The sequence below is a fragment of the Augochlora pura genome, chromosome 9 (assembly GCF_028453695.1).
Source record: "Augochlora pura isolate Apur16 chromosome 9, APUR_v2.2.1, whole genome shotgun sequence".
NCBI lineage: Eukaryota > Metazoa > Arthropoda > Insecta > Hymenoptera > Halictidae > Augochlora > Augochlora pura.
This window is the reverse complement of record NC_135780.1, coordinates 8,747,870-8,763,639: the sequence shown is the minus strand read 5'-3', so window position 1 is coordinate 8,763,639 and position 15,770 is coordinate 8,747,870. Positions and strand designations below refer to the sequence as shown.

The 15,770-nt window shown below is 37.6% G+C and overlaps 5 protein-coding genes across 15 annotated transcripts; 2 read left to right on the top strand and 3 right to left on the bottom strand.

Annotated features, from left to right (window-relative positions):
• Positions 1-261: 261 nt before the first annotated feature.
• Mrps2 (mitochondrial ribosomal protein S2) lies at positions 262-1,563 on the top strand. Of its 2 annotated transcripts, none has more exons than XM_078190321.1 (3): positions 262-600; positions 681-743; positions 835-1,563. In XM_078190321.1, exons 1-3 carry the CDS (start codon positions 564-566, stop codon positions 1,491-1,493), a joined length of 759 nt encoding a protein of 252 aa, XP_078046447.1. In that variant the 5' UTR covers positions 262-563; the 3' UTR covers positions 1,494-1,563. The 2 variants fall into 2 exon arrangements, with proteins under 2 accessions (XP_078046447.1, XP_078046446.1); XM_078190320.1 differs by having other exon boundaries at positions 681-755.
• On the bottom strand, positions 1,526-4,905 carry LOC144474916 (dehydrogenase/reductase SDR family member 7). 3 transcript variants are annotated; one of them, XM_078190318.1, is made up of 8 exons: positions 4,832-4,905; positions 2,932-3,080; positions 2,711-2,863; positions 2,522-2,628; positions 2,206-2,445; positions 2,008-2,127; positions 1,780-1,949; positions 1,526-1,707 (listed from the first exon to the last, which is right to left on the bottom strand). In XM_078190318.1, the coding sequence occupies exons 2-8, from the start codon at positions 3,053-3,055 to the stop codon at positions 1,632-1,634; spliced, it is 990 nt and encodes a 329-aa protein (XP_078046444.1). In that variant the 5' UTR covers positions 3,056-3,080; positions 4,832-4,905; the 3' UTR covers positions 1,526-1,631. The 3 variants fall into 3 exon arrangements, with proteins under 3 accessions (XP_078046444.1, XP_078046443.1, XP_078046445.1); XM_078190317.1 differs by lacking the exon at positions 4,832-4,905 and adding an exon at positions 3,773-3,856; XM_078190319.1 differs by lacking the exon at positions 4,832-4,905 and adding an exon at positions 3,715-3,730.
• A 529-nt stretch (positions 4,906-5,434) lies between these two features.
• On the bottom strand, positions 5,435-8,333 carry LOC144474940 (phospholipid scramblase 2). 3 transcript variants are annotated; one of them, XM_078190353.1, is made up of 8 exons: positions 8,270-8,333; positions 7,693-7,821; positions 7,507-7,608; positions 7,268-7,417; positions 6,858-7,090; positions 6,618-6,779; positions 6,332-6,478; positions 5,435-5,577 (listed from the first exon to the last, which is right to left on the bottom strand). In XM_078190353.1, the coding sequence occupies exons 2-8, from the start codon at positions 7,751-7,753 to the stop codon at positions 5,533-5,535; spliced, it is 900 nt and encodes a 299-aa protein (XP_078046479.1). In that variant the 5' UTR covers positions 7,754-7,821; positions 8,270-8,333; the 3' UTR covers positions 5,435-5,532. The 3 variants fall into 3 exon arrangements, with proteins under 3 accessions (XP_078046479.1, XP_078046480.1, XP_078046481.1); XM_078190354.1 differs by having other exon boundaries at positions 7,693-7,812; positions 8,270-8,329; XM_078190355.1 differs by lacking the exon at positions 8,270-8,333 and having other exon boundaries at positions 7,721-7,794.
• A 1,579-nt stretch (positions 8,334-9,912) lies between these two features.
• Positions 9,913-14,926, top strand: LOC144474915 (uncharacterized). Of its 6 annotated transcripts, none has more exons than XM_078190311.1 (10): positions 9,913-10,081; positions 11,317-11,615; positions 11,915-12,000; positions 12,063-12,262; positions 12,378-12,648; positions 12,760-13,098; positions 13,158-13,232; positions 13,329-13,551; positions 13,640-13,788; positions 13,909-14,926. In XM_078190311.1, exons 2-10 carry the CDS (start codon positions 11,318-11,320, stop codon positions 14,041-14,043), a joined length of 1,776 nt encoding a protein of 591 aa, XP_078046437.1. In that variant the 5' UTR covers positions 9,913-10,081; position 11,317; the 3' UTR covers positions 14,044-14,926. The 6 variants fall into 6 exon arrangements, with proteins under 6 accessions (XP_078046437.1, XP_078046438.1, XP_078046440.1 ...); XM_078190312.1 differs by having other exon boundaries at positions 13,326-13,551; positions 13,646-13,788; XM_078190314.1 differs by having other exon boundaries at positions 9,914-10,081; positions 12,387-12,648; positions 13,326-13,551.
• LOC144474918 (uncharacterized) lies at positions 14,279-15,638 on the bottom strand. The gene is made up of 2 exons (XM_078190322.1): positions 15,459-15,638; positions 14,279-15,156 (listed from the first exon to the last, which is right to left on the bottom strand). The coding sequence occupies exons 1-2, from the start codon at positions 15,547-15,549 to the stop codon at positions 15,035-15,037; spliced, it is 213 nt and encodes a 70-aa protein (XP_078046448.1). The 5' UTR covers positions 15,550-15,638; the 3' UTR covers positions 14,279-15,034.
• Positions 15,639-15,770: the final 132 nt, after the last annotated feature.

Genomic DNA, 15,770 nt, shown 5'->3' with positions numbered 1-15,770 from the left:
CGTTCTCCTACCTCCCAAAGTCTCCGAGTGTGCCACCTATCATTTTGTTGCGCATGTCAGTCACAATGAATTTCTATCTTACCAGTGAATCGTAAGCCAATCAGAAAAAAGCAATTACTACTTTGACCCTCGCTAACCAATCAAGTTGCGGCTCACGGGAGTATAGAAATAGGATTGTAGCGTAAACCAATCAAAGAGAAGTTTCTGCACCTACCCCCCCATTTTTAAGCACTTTGCCTCCAACGTCGCTCAGTATGCCGAGGCACTACATTTGTACCACATTAGTGTAGAGGTATATTTACATATGTGAGATTATTCATGTGTACTGCTTTAAAATGAACAAATATTTAATAATTTGAACATAATTTACACAAGACAAAATTGAAGGAAAATCCAATGCAATACGTAGTACAAAATGAGTATGAACTTCTTCAATTTCTGAAACGAAAGGTTTAGAGCAATAATTATTAAAATATCCTAACCTAGTTCGTCGCTAAGAATATTTGCTAACGCTTCTGTGAAGTTTCCAAGCTGTATAAATAATAGCATTAACAGTTGTTAAAATGAATAATGTGGTCAGAAGAAAAATTTGGTCTCCATGTAAATATAATTAAAATATTCTAGAAGATTGAATAATTAATGTTGGTAACTGTATGCTTTATTTTTGTATTTTGTTACAGTATTCGTCGCGCGTTTTCAACAAATCGGTCGCAGATTATCAACAAATGTTGAAGCTAATCCAGGTACTACTAGTGGTAAAGATATACTATATTCTGATATTCCATTTTTAGTACATAATAATATTATCCTTAATCTTAAAATTTAATTTTTTAGACACCCGAGAAGTTGAACAGGTTTTGGTAGATCCATTGAAACATCCAGACTTTTTTAAAGTCCACAATTTATTTACAGTGGAAAATTTATTTAATGCTAGAGTACATTATGGACATAAAGTAGGATCTTTGAATGATCACATGCGTCCATTTATATTTGGATCTAGACTAGGTCATCTAATAATTGATTTAAACCAAACAACCGAGCTTTTACAACAAGCTTTAAATTTTGCAGCTCATATAGCATTTAAAAATGGAATTATCTTATTTATCGCAAAGGTTCCTCAAATTGCAAACATGGTAGAAAATACTGCTAAAGAATGTGGAGAATATGCTCATACCAGACGATGGAAAAGGGGAACATTTACCAATGTCAAATATGAATTTGGGATGGTTACTAGATTGCCAGATTTATGCATATTCCTTAATACTATGGAATCTGTTGTTGACCAACATATTGCAGTAAGTCACGCAGCTAAACTGGCTATTCCAACAATTGGTATTGTGGACACAAATTGTAACCCAAACTTGATAACATATCCAGTTCCTGGAAACGATGACACACCATGTGCTATAGAGTTGTATTGTAACTTATTTAAAAGTGCTATAATGAGGGGGAAAGTTGGTAGAAAAATAATAGAAAAAGTAGGACAAATTTAATTTGTAATATAATATTATAGACCTGATAGACTTTTTATGTTCAAGGAGATTATACGTTATTTCTATTAAATCGGATTCCTTTATTTATTTAAAAATATTTAACAAAAATGTACAAGGCATTTTGTAAACACTTCATAATTATTGTTCTTGTTGGATCGTTGTTTTATCATCTCGTAAACTTTGAAAAAATCTTGGCCCCAGTGTTTTTAATATCCTACAAAAATAAGAAATACTTAAGTAATCGAATAATGTCAATACATTGAAAACTGAAAAGAGAATTTAATACCAAGTCCCTGCATTTGGAAAATAATTTTTCAGGTACATTATTTGAAGAATGATTGATTTACAAATCCAAACTTCAGAAAGTTGATTTGCTATTGCAACTCCCATTAATGTTGCGCATCGTTCTGCAGTAACTTTATTCTGTGAATCTTTTTTTACTGCTTCACCATATTTCTGTAAATGACAGTATCAAATTGATGAACATTTTATCATAATACAATATTAAACATACTTCTCCAGGCTTTTCTGTAAAAGCTGACTCTAAGAAATTCGTTTGAACTGGTCCTGGACATACCAATGTAACTGGTATATTGCTGCCTAATTTTTCCAATGTGAAAGTATTAAAGTATCCCTATATATGACGAGAAAGAAATGTAAGTATGTACAATGTGAACTTAATATTTAGTGATAATACTTTAATGCTACTAACATGTAAAGCATGTTTAGTGGCACAATATGTAGCAGAGTACGGTGCTGATGTGACACCTGCGAGACTCGAAGTAATCACAAAATGACCTGTGTCTAGTTGCAGAAAATATTTTGCCACTAATCGGCTTAAGGTAACTTGAGAAAAAACATTTAAAGTGAACATGTTCTTATCAACAACTGGATCAATATGCTCCCATCGTGCCCGTTGAGAACATCCTGCATTAAGTACAAGTATATCTAACTAGAATAAAAATTTAAAACAAAGTTAAAATTGAGCCACAAATTATTAGTAAAATTTCAATTTAATTCTTACTTACTTTTCCGAAGTTTTGAAGAATTTGTTGAAATATTGGTTCATGACTATCTATATCACAAACATCCAAAACAAATACTTGAACGTCTGCATCCGTTAATTTGGAGTTTCCTGAAAATATCGAATGGGTATGCATTAAATTTTAGTAAATACAGGTGCATCATGAATAAACATCTTAGGGTTGTGTACATACTTTGTAAGCAATTAGCTTTTACTTTCTCCAGTAGTTCTTTTCTTCGTGCAGAAAGGACTAATTTACAATTAGCATCTGCTAATACATATGCAAGGTTTTCTCCGATTCCACTGGATGCTCCTGTTATCCAAACTGTTTTTCCTTTTAATGAATCTAAAAATATAAAAATAATGTTTATGGTATATGTGTAGATGTCATTGGTTATAGATTGTAATGCTTACTTATTGGTTTTCCAAATTTTTCATAGAAGGCAAGTTTCAAATCACAATCCACAAACCAGGGATATATCATATAAATTAGATAATATATTGTGACTATTACACCAACTATGGCTAAAAGATCCATTTCTTAGAAAGATCAGGGACTTTACCTAGAATATTACAACCAAGAATGACAAACATATATTCTAGGATCAAAGATTAGAAAAAGCATGAACCATAAGAGAGTGGCTATGGTTAAGAGGAGGTTTAGGGGAAGGGTAACCAATGATCGCAAGAAAAATACCACGCAACGTAAATCATTCGTCAGATCATAATTCAGAATTATTGGGTTGGGGAATAAGTTCGTAGCATTTTTTTATTTTCTCTTATTTTACAACGATTTATCGATATTTGACAAAGTGTGTGAGCTGTTTTTGCTCTACAAAACGATGCTAATAGTTATAACAATTAATTAATCCATTATGTATTCACGGGGGGGAGACAGGTATCCCTCTGATCTGCTTGGCCGGGTAGCGGCACGCGGCCGGCGACATTCATCGGCTAGTTGTGTTGTACACGTGAAAGTAGTAAATAAAGGAATAAGGTAATTTACGTTCTAGCAAACGTCAAGGAATATTTTTTTCGTCAAAACCTTGGCATCTGCAAGCGTACGGCTCGAATTGTTATTTCGGTCGCCGAACATGTATGGCTACAGCCTCAAAAATAATAAATTAAATAACTAAAAAAAAAAATTAGCACAGTTTTGTAGAGCAGAAACAGCTCTATCGAATAAATATGACGCACTTTGTCAAACAGCAACAAATCGTTGTAAAGTAAGAGAAAATAAAAACACTCTACGAACTTTATTCCCCATCCTAATATAATGTTCACCCGGTAAATGCGTTACGCCACTATACGGGACACCTTGCGCGTGCGTCACAACCCCACTCCTTTCGTAGCCAATATTCCTGCGAACACTGGTAATACATTATACTCGAGTTGAGGCAATCGCACACGTAAAGAAGAAACCTTGTTTTGACGCTCAGGGTCAAAAGGTTGTGTTCGTTGTCGAGGGTCACCAATTATGGCATGTTTCTGAGAGGTCTAGCAAGGAATGAGGAAAAGCGAGGGAGAGCTGTTTCGTCCCGGGCCCGCTAGTGGACTCATCAGTATGGCTTTTCTAGCGGGCTCTGACTTAGGCAGACATAAGGGTAAAGGACGGTTTTGATATATAGAAATAGGTACGATCTTAGGTAGCTTCGGGAAAGGAATCCATCTGTTGGTGAATGGCGAAGGTAGTCGCCGCACATATGTAGCAGGAAGCCCGCCCCGCTATCTAGTGTAACTAGGTTAAGTTAAATGTAACTAGCCATTAGTATAGTTAGTTTTAAGCCCTAAGGTTAAGTTAGTTGTATTCTAGCATTAAGATAAATCGCCGTCGGCGTGGGTGGACAAAGAAATAAAAAGTTCTCATTCGACTTCCGTCCACGGACCCACGCACGATAAAGCCGATTTCACAGTTCGTCCTCGTGTCCAGTTCTTCTGAGCGCACTGAACTCCGGTAGGGACAAGTCCCATACATAATAAGATTGCAGAATTTCTTGATTCCCCTAACATCTTAAACTTCACCTTACTATAATTAATTATAGGCACTGCCCTTATGATGTATATCACATAGAAATCTATTACTAAGGTACAAAAAGAGATCTGTGATACATATGCAGTATGTACTAAACGTTACTATTGTTTCTTTTTGATTCTACTTCGCTAAATCTACCATGCCACTCAAAATAACCGGTTTCACATTTCTTATTTGAAAAAGATTAAAATTATAAGGATTCTTTTGCAGAAAATGATTAAATAAATTTCTTAGTTTAAGTATAAATTACAATAAAAATGGCTTTGATTTTGTTCCACATACCAGTTTTCCATATATCAGCAACTACCTGAATGAGAAATTTGTTATCTAAAGTCTAAAGTCTAAATTGGACTTTATTGAACTATGTGTGTCAAATCGGAGATTATATATGAGAATGGAATAAACCATCAATAATGGTGCACTTAAATCGTTGGTCGGAGGCAAAAATGTGTCGTGCGGGGGATAAAATAAAAATGGTTATTCTTAAGTTTCTTCCAATGATATAATGTAAAATCATTGTTCAAAACAATTGACACACGTAGTCAAATATTTACCGAAACAGATGATTTGTACTGATTTCTCCATATGATGCATTATAAAGTCCAGCATGAATTATTTTCTATTTAAAACATAAGAATAGCGCCATTATAGATAGCGGCAAAATCCTCAAACTTTTAGCTAAAATCAATTGTTGGTAACTTTGTTACTCAAGTTAAGCGTTCCGCCAGTAGTGACAAAATTATTCAAATATAATTTGACATAAGTGGCGTCACTATGCTAATCTTACTAAATTCTAAAATAAACACATCCTACGTGTAGCGGTCTAGTCAAATTTTACGTTGCAGCTTGTAGAAAAAGCGTCAACAATGATCTGTAGGCTTATAGGGTAGAACAACAGGCATATATTTCATCGGTACTTCAAGATATGATACAATAAAAATGATATTTGCGTACGTATAACATAATCAATGTCATTTAATTGTTTAGATCCGCGACTTTGGTCTTACCTGTTCGAAATACATATGTACCTGAAACCAATTTTAATTGTATATTTATATCTGCATCGATATCCATGTCTGTTATCCGTATCTATATCTATGTCTATATTTTTTAGATTGTAGTCAGAAAATGATCGATCACTAAAAAAACGAAAACAACATCGGAACTAGATTATAATGGATGTAAATGTACTAAATAATTACTTGCATGAATACATATACGGATAAGAAGAAGATGGATGAACACGTTGAATATTTGCAAGAGACGGACCCCAAGTGTGACGCTCACATTTTAATAAGATTTGGTAGAGTGATAGAGCTTATAAAGTTGTATCGAATAATATCCGATTTTGGGGTCAGATGACTTATAGTTTTTGATATATTTAATGTTAAAGCTGTTAATAAAAGGCTAGAAGAATTAGCCGCGTTACGTTCAGGTAGCCTCAGAAGTTTCACAAGTAGTGGGAGAATACTAGAGGGGAAACATTAGGAATAGGGGTGAGTGAATTTGTCTATACATTGTCTATTCTTCTCTTTCACTCTATCCCTTGTAAGCATCGCTTTGACAACACCGTCCTGACGCATGGTGCCACGCGCTGTAATCCGCTACGTCTTTTTGGTCATTTATTAACGACTTTAACGTTAAATGTATCAAAAACTACAAAATGTCTAACTTCAATACCGGGTATCAATGAATTCAGCTTTACAAGCTCTATCACTCTATCAAAACTCATAAAAAAGTAAACGTCACATTTGGGATCCTTCCTTTCCTTTTGATATTTACCAACAGGAATGCAGCGGCGAGAAGTAAGCTCTTCAATTTTATATCTGTGGCTACCGGAAATGAGATAAGCAAAACATAATCGCGAAGCGTATTGTCCCATTGGTGCATCAAAGATGCAATTTGATGAGTACCGTCGATGGTAATAACCTGTAACACCCCCAGATTTAGTTTCAAGTTGTTTCTGCCTTTGTAATACGTGTACTAAACTGTATCGTAGTATCGGTCAGACATCTTGTCGATTTCGAAATACTTTGACTTATGTAGTAAACAAAAAATTGTTCTTTACTTGGAATTGCGCTTCCTTGTACATGCAGCATCCGCATACGTTCGGTCCAATTACATTGCAAAGTTTGTTGCGCATTTCATCGTAAATCGTGAAACTGGGCCCAATTATAGTGAAATTCTCTTCCACCGTTCCTAGAAGATTCGTGTTTCCCACTGTAATTTTCTGTGAAAAGTAATTTGTTTGAGGTCGAAATCTAAATCAAACGCCAAGATCCCAATACGAGTTGGCCCCGAAACTTACGCGTAATTTACTCGGTGGACATGTCCACCTTGAATTTATTTTCATCTTGTACGCTGGTTGACCACATTGGTCGAGGACGTTCAGGTCAAAGTTCCCGCGACGCAGAATAAATTCCGAACACAAAAGTGGAGTCGATAATCCCATTTCTGCGTTCGCTTCCATAGCCAGAAATAATGTTTCCCCTCTCGGGACTTTGACTCTGAATTGGAGGCGTCTTTCCGTTCTACCCAACACTGTTTGCAGAATAAATTCAATCACGAATTATAAATATGCATATGATATCGAAGCATTTGTAGGATTCGATTAGTTTCGCGGTAAAATTATTGATAGCTATTCTCTATACAATCTATAAGGTATTAATCGGTCAGTTTGACAGATTCGATTACACTTCAGACTTCAGATGTACTAACGTGTACTCAAATCGACGACCTGTTGAATCGCCAACTGTTCCACGTTGCCCAGAGAATGAGTTCCCGACAACATGCTCAGCTGAGGTCTCGGGGTTGATATCCAATCTAGCGAATTTTGGTGGTCTTCACTCCTCGATTGCCCGGCGTGGCCTGATAAACAGATTCTATCGAAAGTCTGCCTCCCGTTTGATCATTTTTCTAAATCATTCATAAGAATTAAACAATGTTCCTAGATTTACCATGGGGTTGTGACGTGATAACATTTCGTCCCGAATATATGAAAGACGGATAGTTCTCCACGTTCTCCTGCATTTCTATCGTCTCACCATACGCAACGTTCTCTGCGAAATCAAAAGACAACGTTATCCTTGCAAAACAAGGATCATCGATAACGGTAGCGAACATTGTATTTGTTTTATTAATACCGTATATCGCGCGATTAAGGTCATTAACCTCGGTTTCACCGTTAACCGTGACAACTCGCATTGATGCCCGTGTCAATCGTTTGCACCATGACTTTCCTCGCCAGTCGATTTTACGCCGTCCTGGAGATCCTTGTGGAATTAATTAATTTTAATAACTTCGTCAAGCGAAGGAGGATTATACGGATCGATCAACCACCAAGTGTGAATATCAATAAGTTGTGGCGGAAGAGGATAGGACAGGACACGATGGCGAGACAGATCGCGTCAGGAATTAAGAATTAATCTTTTGCACTCGAAGCCATTTTAACTGTAAATCTAAAATAATTTCCCAGGCTTATAGTATTTCCATTTTATATTATAAAGCGCATTTTATGCATACGTAATTGATTCTTGTGATTCATACTAACAATTCTACTTATAACAATTTTTTAAATCCAAACTTTATTAGTACAAAGATTATTTTAAAACGTGTAAAATAAAAAATTTGAGCGGTGCCTCAGAGTCACCACTCGAGTGCAAAGGGTTAAGAGGTATCTTTCACTGTGGAAGCACAATATAGTAATAAAATCCGTCTTACGGAAAACTTTGATTTTCACCAGGCACACGAATCGCCGTCATCACCGCCGCAAGGCAATTCAGATACTGTTCCATCATTTTTTCCGTTTTCATTTTCTACCGTTATCGCCGATAATAATTGAACTCGCTTATCGTGATACGCTCGATAAGCTGATATTCTTTGTTTTCGAACGGGTTTCGTCGAACAGTAATTTGAAATAGAAGCTTTCGCCTCTTTGCACATTTACAGAACCCTGGGACGATTAAATGTTGCGCTCATATCATATCGATAAACGTGACCTTCGGACATGTCCACATTCATCGAAATTGTTCGTTACCTGTACAATGTATCTGGTTAACACCGAGCGAAAACGATAAGCGATCACGTATCTCGAATAAGTTAAAAGTCGATAAATATTAAACGATAGGAAACCAATGAAAAACCTATTCCTGAGAAAACGGTACAGTAAATTCTTCCCAATTGTCCATCAGTTTGTAAGCATAAATGGACAATTTTGGAAGAGGGGACGCGAATGTTCTAGCTTCGCCGGTCGTTTTTATGGTTGGCGATTGTCAACAACCATAAAAACTATGCGCAAGGCTCGAATAATCGTACCTTTTTTTCCCAAATTGTCCATTTTTGTTTACAAACTGATGGACAATTGGGAAGAATTTACTGTAGCAAGAAATAATAATGTATCGATCATAGCAGTTACCAATATCAAACTTTCCTTCAATCTTATATTTTAGAGTATGCATTTAGAATCGTTCGGCAGGTTCTCTATTGTTCTCCTATACCTTGCGTCTCTGTGCTCGCAACAAGTAGCTAGAACTTCAAACCGATTGCCGTTTGTCGGAATATATACATCCGAAATGATCGAGTTTTCCCAGTTCCATTCATTTAGCACAAACGGATGAAATCGATAACCGTAGGAGATGACGAAACCCCCCTTTTTTTTATAGGATAGGGAAGCGTTCTCGGATTCCGCGGACTCTCATCGACGATTATTTGACACTAATCTCTGAGTCCCTACTTTCAGATTCTGTTAATTTTTCTGTTTTAGAACGCACGATGATCGGAACGATGTAATCTAGATTTTGTCTCGCCACTCTTTTACAAAGCCCAGAGAAAATTTGTTGGCTACGAGGTTTTATTAAATAAGGTATTTCTGCTTCGTCCTTTGAATCTCAAATACTACGATTTAATATGGAAATTCCAATAAGAAGGAGGAGCATCATGTTTATGACAATCGACTATATGCGTTCGAGGATTCTACACTCGATTCCAAGATTATTTCCTTCGACAAGAGAAAAGAGAGAAGAGGAGAGGAGAGAGTGTTGTCGCGTTCAATACGAATATAAACCAGTCGTTTCTGTCCGCGTGAATTAAATGTTTGGAGCGAAACCCTTGTAGGTGATCGCAATCGGTGCCCGGCGATCGGTTGACCAGTAATCAATCGATTCACCATTGGATGTTAGTCACGGGCCCATAATATTCCATTTGATGTATTCTCCGTGTTTTCTATGTTTTCTGTATTTTTCGTGGTTTCAGCATTTCCAACAGGCAAAGGCAGGCACACCTCACGCCTCACACGCCTTTACTTGTTGCTGTCGAGCCGGCACGTTCCATGCGCGTTTCTATCGATCCCTTCGGCTGCTATATAAAAGCTCGCGGCATCGGTAGTCATGGAAGACTGAGAAGTCATCTGTCATCTTATAGGGGTCCGTCGCCAGTCGAGACTAGTTCACGTAGAACGCAAAAAGGCAAAACAAAAAGAATAACGAACGAACGAACCAGTGCTTGTGTCTCACGCGAATGTGTTATTAGAGCCAAGTAAGTGGAACCCTTTTCGAGCCATTTCTCGAACAATTCTCTCCCTGTACAAACTGTTTCTTCTTTTTATTTCATACGACCTTGATCGTCGACGTTGTACCATGGTTCGGCGATAGAAAGGAACAGAAAGGAGACCTTTGACCGATGGTCTCGTGGAAAATAATTACGTCGCGACACGCGTCCTACCGACACGTCCTATCGCCGCAGAAAATCGTAGCATTTCGCGGAATATCACTAAATATCGAGTATCTTTCGGCGTGGACTCTGTATCATTCAACCATCTGTTAGCGGCCAACAATTAGCCAAAGGATAATCGAACAGAAGAACGAACAGATCATTACTAGCTTGGGTTAGGTGATCGTGGTGAATGGAAGGTGAACGATCCAGTTCCGATGATCGCTTTCATCCCTTTGATCATGATATCATATGTCACATCCGGAGCCTCGAGGTACCCGCTCGATTGATCGTGATCGATCGCTGTTCGACCGTGCGTTTATCTGATTACATCTCGATATAAATATTTGGATCGTCTATTGGATTGTTCAAACGTTCGGTTAATCGAAGAAGAAATTTTCTTAACCATTGCACGTGTTCTTTAAAAAAAAAAAAAACGGCGCTATTGCCATTGTTTTAGCGGATTCCGTTGTCCCGCCGGAAAAAATTCGTTCTAAAGGGCACGCAAAAGTAGATGTTCGATTTATCGATTCGGAAACGCACGCGAGCATAAGAATTGCAAATAGACGCAAATAAAAATATTAAGAACACCGTTCTAGATTGAAAAACTAATCAAAACCGAAACGTGATCTAACCGTGATCTAAACCAGTCGTATCAACTGTGAATAATATGGCGTTAATATAATATTGTAATGATACAGAATTCGCATTGCGCTAGTTTTTCTGTCAGATTTTATTGCCACGTATTGATTTAGAGTAGGGGCGATAAACTTCTCCAACGTGGGCCATACGCCTTCTCCTTTCTGCTACATACATAGTTAGTTCCCCCATCATCAAAAATGTGAGCGACGACTGATGAGTAACTAAAGGAATTGCCATGTGTGCGGCGTGCGATACACGAGTATGATTGTGGTGAGGTGTGACGCGCGGGCCACAAAAGACCGCGAGCCGCCAATTTTTCATACCAGATGTACAGCATGTTAAATGGTTCCTCATTGAACCCAATCTATGTCGTCGGTGATACATTTACATGAATTAATTGGCTGTTTACGTTTAGATAGAATGCCGTGTCAACAATGGCTCCTGATATTTTTAATTGCCGGAACGACGACACTGATAGTGGGTGTGCCCGATCGGGTCATGGAGGAATCCTTGTCCTTAACAGGTGCTCTGAACGCCATCACCAGGAAGCAGAGAGCACTGAACACCGCTCCTCAAAATTTCTACAACGATTTGCGAAACCTGAAGTACCCTGGTGCTGACACCGATCCTAATCGTAATATCGACCAGGAGCAACAGGTTGAGAGAGATATAGACGGGGTAGACGAACAGATTGAATTTCTACCAAACGGTAGAATATGTAATAATTAATATTATTAGTTTCATTAATAGACTGCGGGCTTTTATGCAAAATAACAATTGTATGCCTTAATAGCGATAGATAGGTGCTAGACACACATTTCATTACTTCTGTAATCATTTCGACAAGTCGACAACAGGATAACGGTGCTTTTCGATTATTTTAATTTGTCAACCATTTTAAACTGATCCTACTTGTTTTTCTCATAAATGCTTAAAATCCACAGTCCATTCGTTAGTGTCGCTTTAACGACAGATGATCGTTTAAATTTTAAACACGATGTTGCGCGGTTCTTGCAGATGTTAATCGGGAACTGGTCACGGACCTGAATGACAAAACGCGCAAGAAAGTATTGATAGATTACTTGAGCAGTATTCTGCAACAGGTATAACTTCGTTTTTATTGATCCATCCGTTGATAATACCTAATATTCTGTTCCTATTTTAGGAAGAACCGGTCACCTCTCTGTTTCGAGAACGCGAAAGAGGCGTTAATCGTAAACGGACCGCAAACCCTGACAAGATGCAGATACGTGGAACTCTTTTTACAACAGATGACGAGAACTATGACTCGGTCGATGAGAGCGCTAACAAAAATAGGAAACCTTACCTAGGCAGATCTCGAGCTACTAGACTTACACATAAAAGGTCTGTTAGATATAGAACGGGTTACCTGCTGTCTAATGTCTCAACAACTTGAGTTCGATTAGATTCTCTAAAGTTTTCTCAAACTTGTATTGTGTTTTCTCAAACAATTTGATAGTATTGATAGGAGATCTATTGCAATGCCTTGGAGTGATTCGGTGAACCAGGAATTTCTGATGCATGATCCGTACGCGGAAGACGACGATTCCGAGTTTACTGAAGGAGAGGTGGATCCGAAACTATTGTATCTTCTGCTGGCCGATCGTAAAATCTTGGATAGAGGACAGCCTCTTCGAAACGATTATGGAATGTATCGAATCATGGACAAACGATATCCTGTCGCCAAGAGGAGTCCACAGCCTCCGAAAAAGCAGGCCACAGATCCTAAGGTTGTTCAACTAAAATTTCCCCTCTAATGCGATTAATCAAATAAATATTATACATTTGCGAATATAAAGGATATAATTTTTAAACATGTTCCTACGCTTAATGTATTGAAGGTCGTTCAAGATTTGGGAGCATTGTTTGGCACGCAGTCCTCTACAAATCACAATCATACGTACGATCGCAACCATGATCACGGCCACGATCACGATCACAACCATAAACAGCAAAAGCACGAGAGTGCCACGGAGGCGCCGAAAGTAAATCTTCCTATGAAAGATCAAAAGGACAACGCGACGAAGAACGAAAAGCCAAAACCTATCGAGGTCAGAAAGAAGAGCATCGACTGGTCACAGTATTTCGGCATCGATCGTAGGAGAAAGAAGTCTCTTTTTATGCCCGGCCAAGGAACACAGAACCAAGATGATGAGTGGATGCTGCAACGATATTACGAGGTAATTAAAAACCCTGTCGACAGAACGACGGTAAAACTTTAACATTATACGTTATACAGAATATGGGCAACAATTTAAGAGGAAACGATCGGGAGTCGAAAAAGGAGAATTTCAGTGGGCAAGATCAATTGAAGGTGCACGTTCAACTAATATCGTGATTTTCTATCAATTATTATTATAATAATTCGTTGTCGCTTAATTTTTAACAATACTAACGTCGTTGGCAGAAGACATTGGCGTGTATACTGGCGAAATACTCTTTGGAGAAAATGGAAAGAAAGGCTAATCAGACTTCCAATTTTCGGGAAAATAGGATTTTAGCCAAACTCAATGATAAATGTAAGAGAAACAATGACGACGACAATATGATTGCCGAAAATGACGATGATGTGATTATCGAAGATGACGATGATCTAATGGTCGGCAGTAACAATGGTAATGGCGATGTCGAAGGTATGATCTTGATAGAATGACTCTACCGATCACAAAAATGCAGACTCATGAAACAAATTCATACTTGTCTGTATCGTGTTTTGCAAAGGTATAGAGGAGGACAAGTCAACCTGTTTGGTTGCACGAAATGTTCAAGAGATTCAAGAACAGTGCAACTTTAAATTAGCCTCATTGGTAATCGACTTGCAGAGGCTCTTTCATGGACCGTGCGTTATGCTGGAGATGTGCAAGGCCTGCGTAAGCATCTTGAATTGTTAAGGGCAAAATGATGCTAACTGCCAACGAAATTAGTGTAGTCAGTGCCGAATATTTCGCATGACGCCCTTGACATAACCTTGGTATAACTTTGAATTTCAGGTGAAGGATGAACTGAAAAAGAACTGTCTGATGTATTACTTGCTAGATACCAAAAGGCTCTGCAACTCGAGACCGGGGAAAAGACCAAACATGCTTTGTCCCGCGATAGCCATGTTCTTTGCGTACTATCCTTAGTCAGCATTCTCCCCACTCTTCTTTTTGTTTCGTTCCGTTTTAATACACGGTAACGATACCGATAAGAAACGATTCACGATTACGTATGGGCACGTTGTTTCATGAAATATACGGACTAAAGAGAAAACCAAAGAGATTAATCCATTTGCGAGGTGTATATATTGGCTGAATGTTTCGAATCGTACGTTTGCAATTTCATTATTCTCTTTCTCTTCCTGTTTTTCGACTAAATGGGCGGTAAATGATATGCGACAATAACAATTGACTGTTTGCGAATGATCTTACTGCAATTTTTCACGACCGTAAGCCAAGCTTTTCTTGAACTTTTCTTTTTTCTAATGGTATTATTAGACACCTTATACGAAAATAATTGAACCAATAAATGAAGCCATGTTCGGATGAGTAACTCCACTATTAAAAAGAAAAAAGAAACAGGAAGCAGAACAGAAATTTTCATTAGTACCCGCGGAACAAGAAATAAATTTTTACCATGATTATGACGTTTCGTTTATGATGACGTTGACGTCGAAGACGTTACGTACGTCGTACAAATACATTCCAAAGATGCAGTGTTTATCGTTTAACACTATGCCACAATAAAATTTCTATATGATTTTTAAAATGATAAAAAATGACAGATTACCGAAACGCAGTGCACTCAACACACATGGTACTCGCATATCGAAGCAAATTTCGGTGAGGAGGGGAAAGCGAAAGATACGAAACGATATTAACTATAATACTGTACGTGTTATTATTTGAATTACACAAGGAGAGCGTATATGTGTATATTATTGTCTGTTCTTAGGTTACAAAACTATGAATACAATTTGTGTCAGAGCTGTATTCAAACATAATACAAATATATTTCAACATAAGTGTCCACATGTTGTTTCTTTTATCAATTAATTGATGATTTAATTTTCTTCAGTTTAAAACGCAAAAGAAATTTGAAACCTTTCGTTTCAAGGATGCTATTTTTCGATGACCGTCATTCATCATTCGAGAACGTGCCCGTCTCTTTCGTAATTAATTGTTCCAATGATTCGACAATCTCGAGTGTTACAGGAGAGTACAGTTTCAACATTTCCAACTGCAACTCAGCACACTCGACTGAAAAAAAGAAGAAAATAAAATTAAAGTTACACGACAAATTTTTTTCATTATGATTGATTATGGGCATTAATGGGTCCTATTCTTGCACACTTCCTGGTTGTAGCTTAATCCATTAGCGAGATTCGGTAGAGAAATTTTCTTTGCTCTGATTGGCTGACGATTCACTCCTGAGACAGGAACCAGTGTAGATTAGATGCGCAATAAAATGGTGGGGATGCGCATGTCAACTTAAGGAATAAGAAAAGCATGCAGGGTTAGGTCCCATTACTATGCAATAAAAACGCTGTTTGCACATTAACCTCTTAATTTCGAAACCGCCTCTAATTTCTTTCTCAACTCCACATTTAACGTTTTAATTTGTATAAAGGTATCTTTATCACGATCAGACATTTTTGTCTACCTCGAGGATATTGTCGGTTGTAAAAATCAAATTTCTCTTTTGTTTACCGAACTCCCGCTATTAATTGAACAGGCGCCGTCTGCGGTATCTCGTAAAAACTGATAGTCATTACCAATTACTGAATACCGACAGTCGATAAGCGACGAGTTAATAGTTAAAAGTTATAAAACAAATGTTAAACCATTGTATGGCCACGTTTTTCCATGAAATA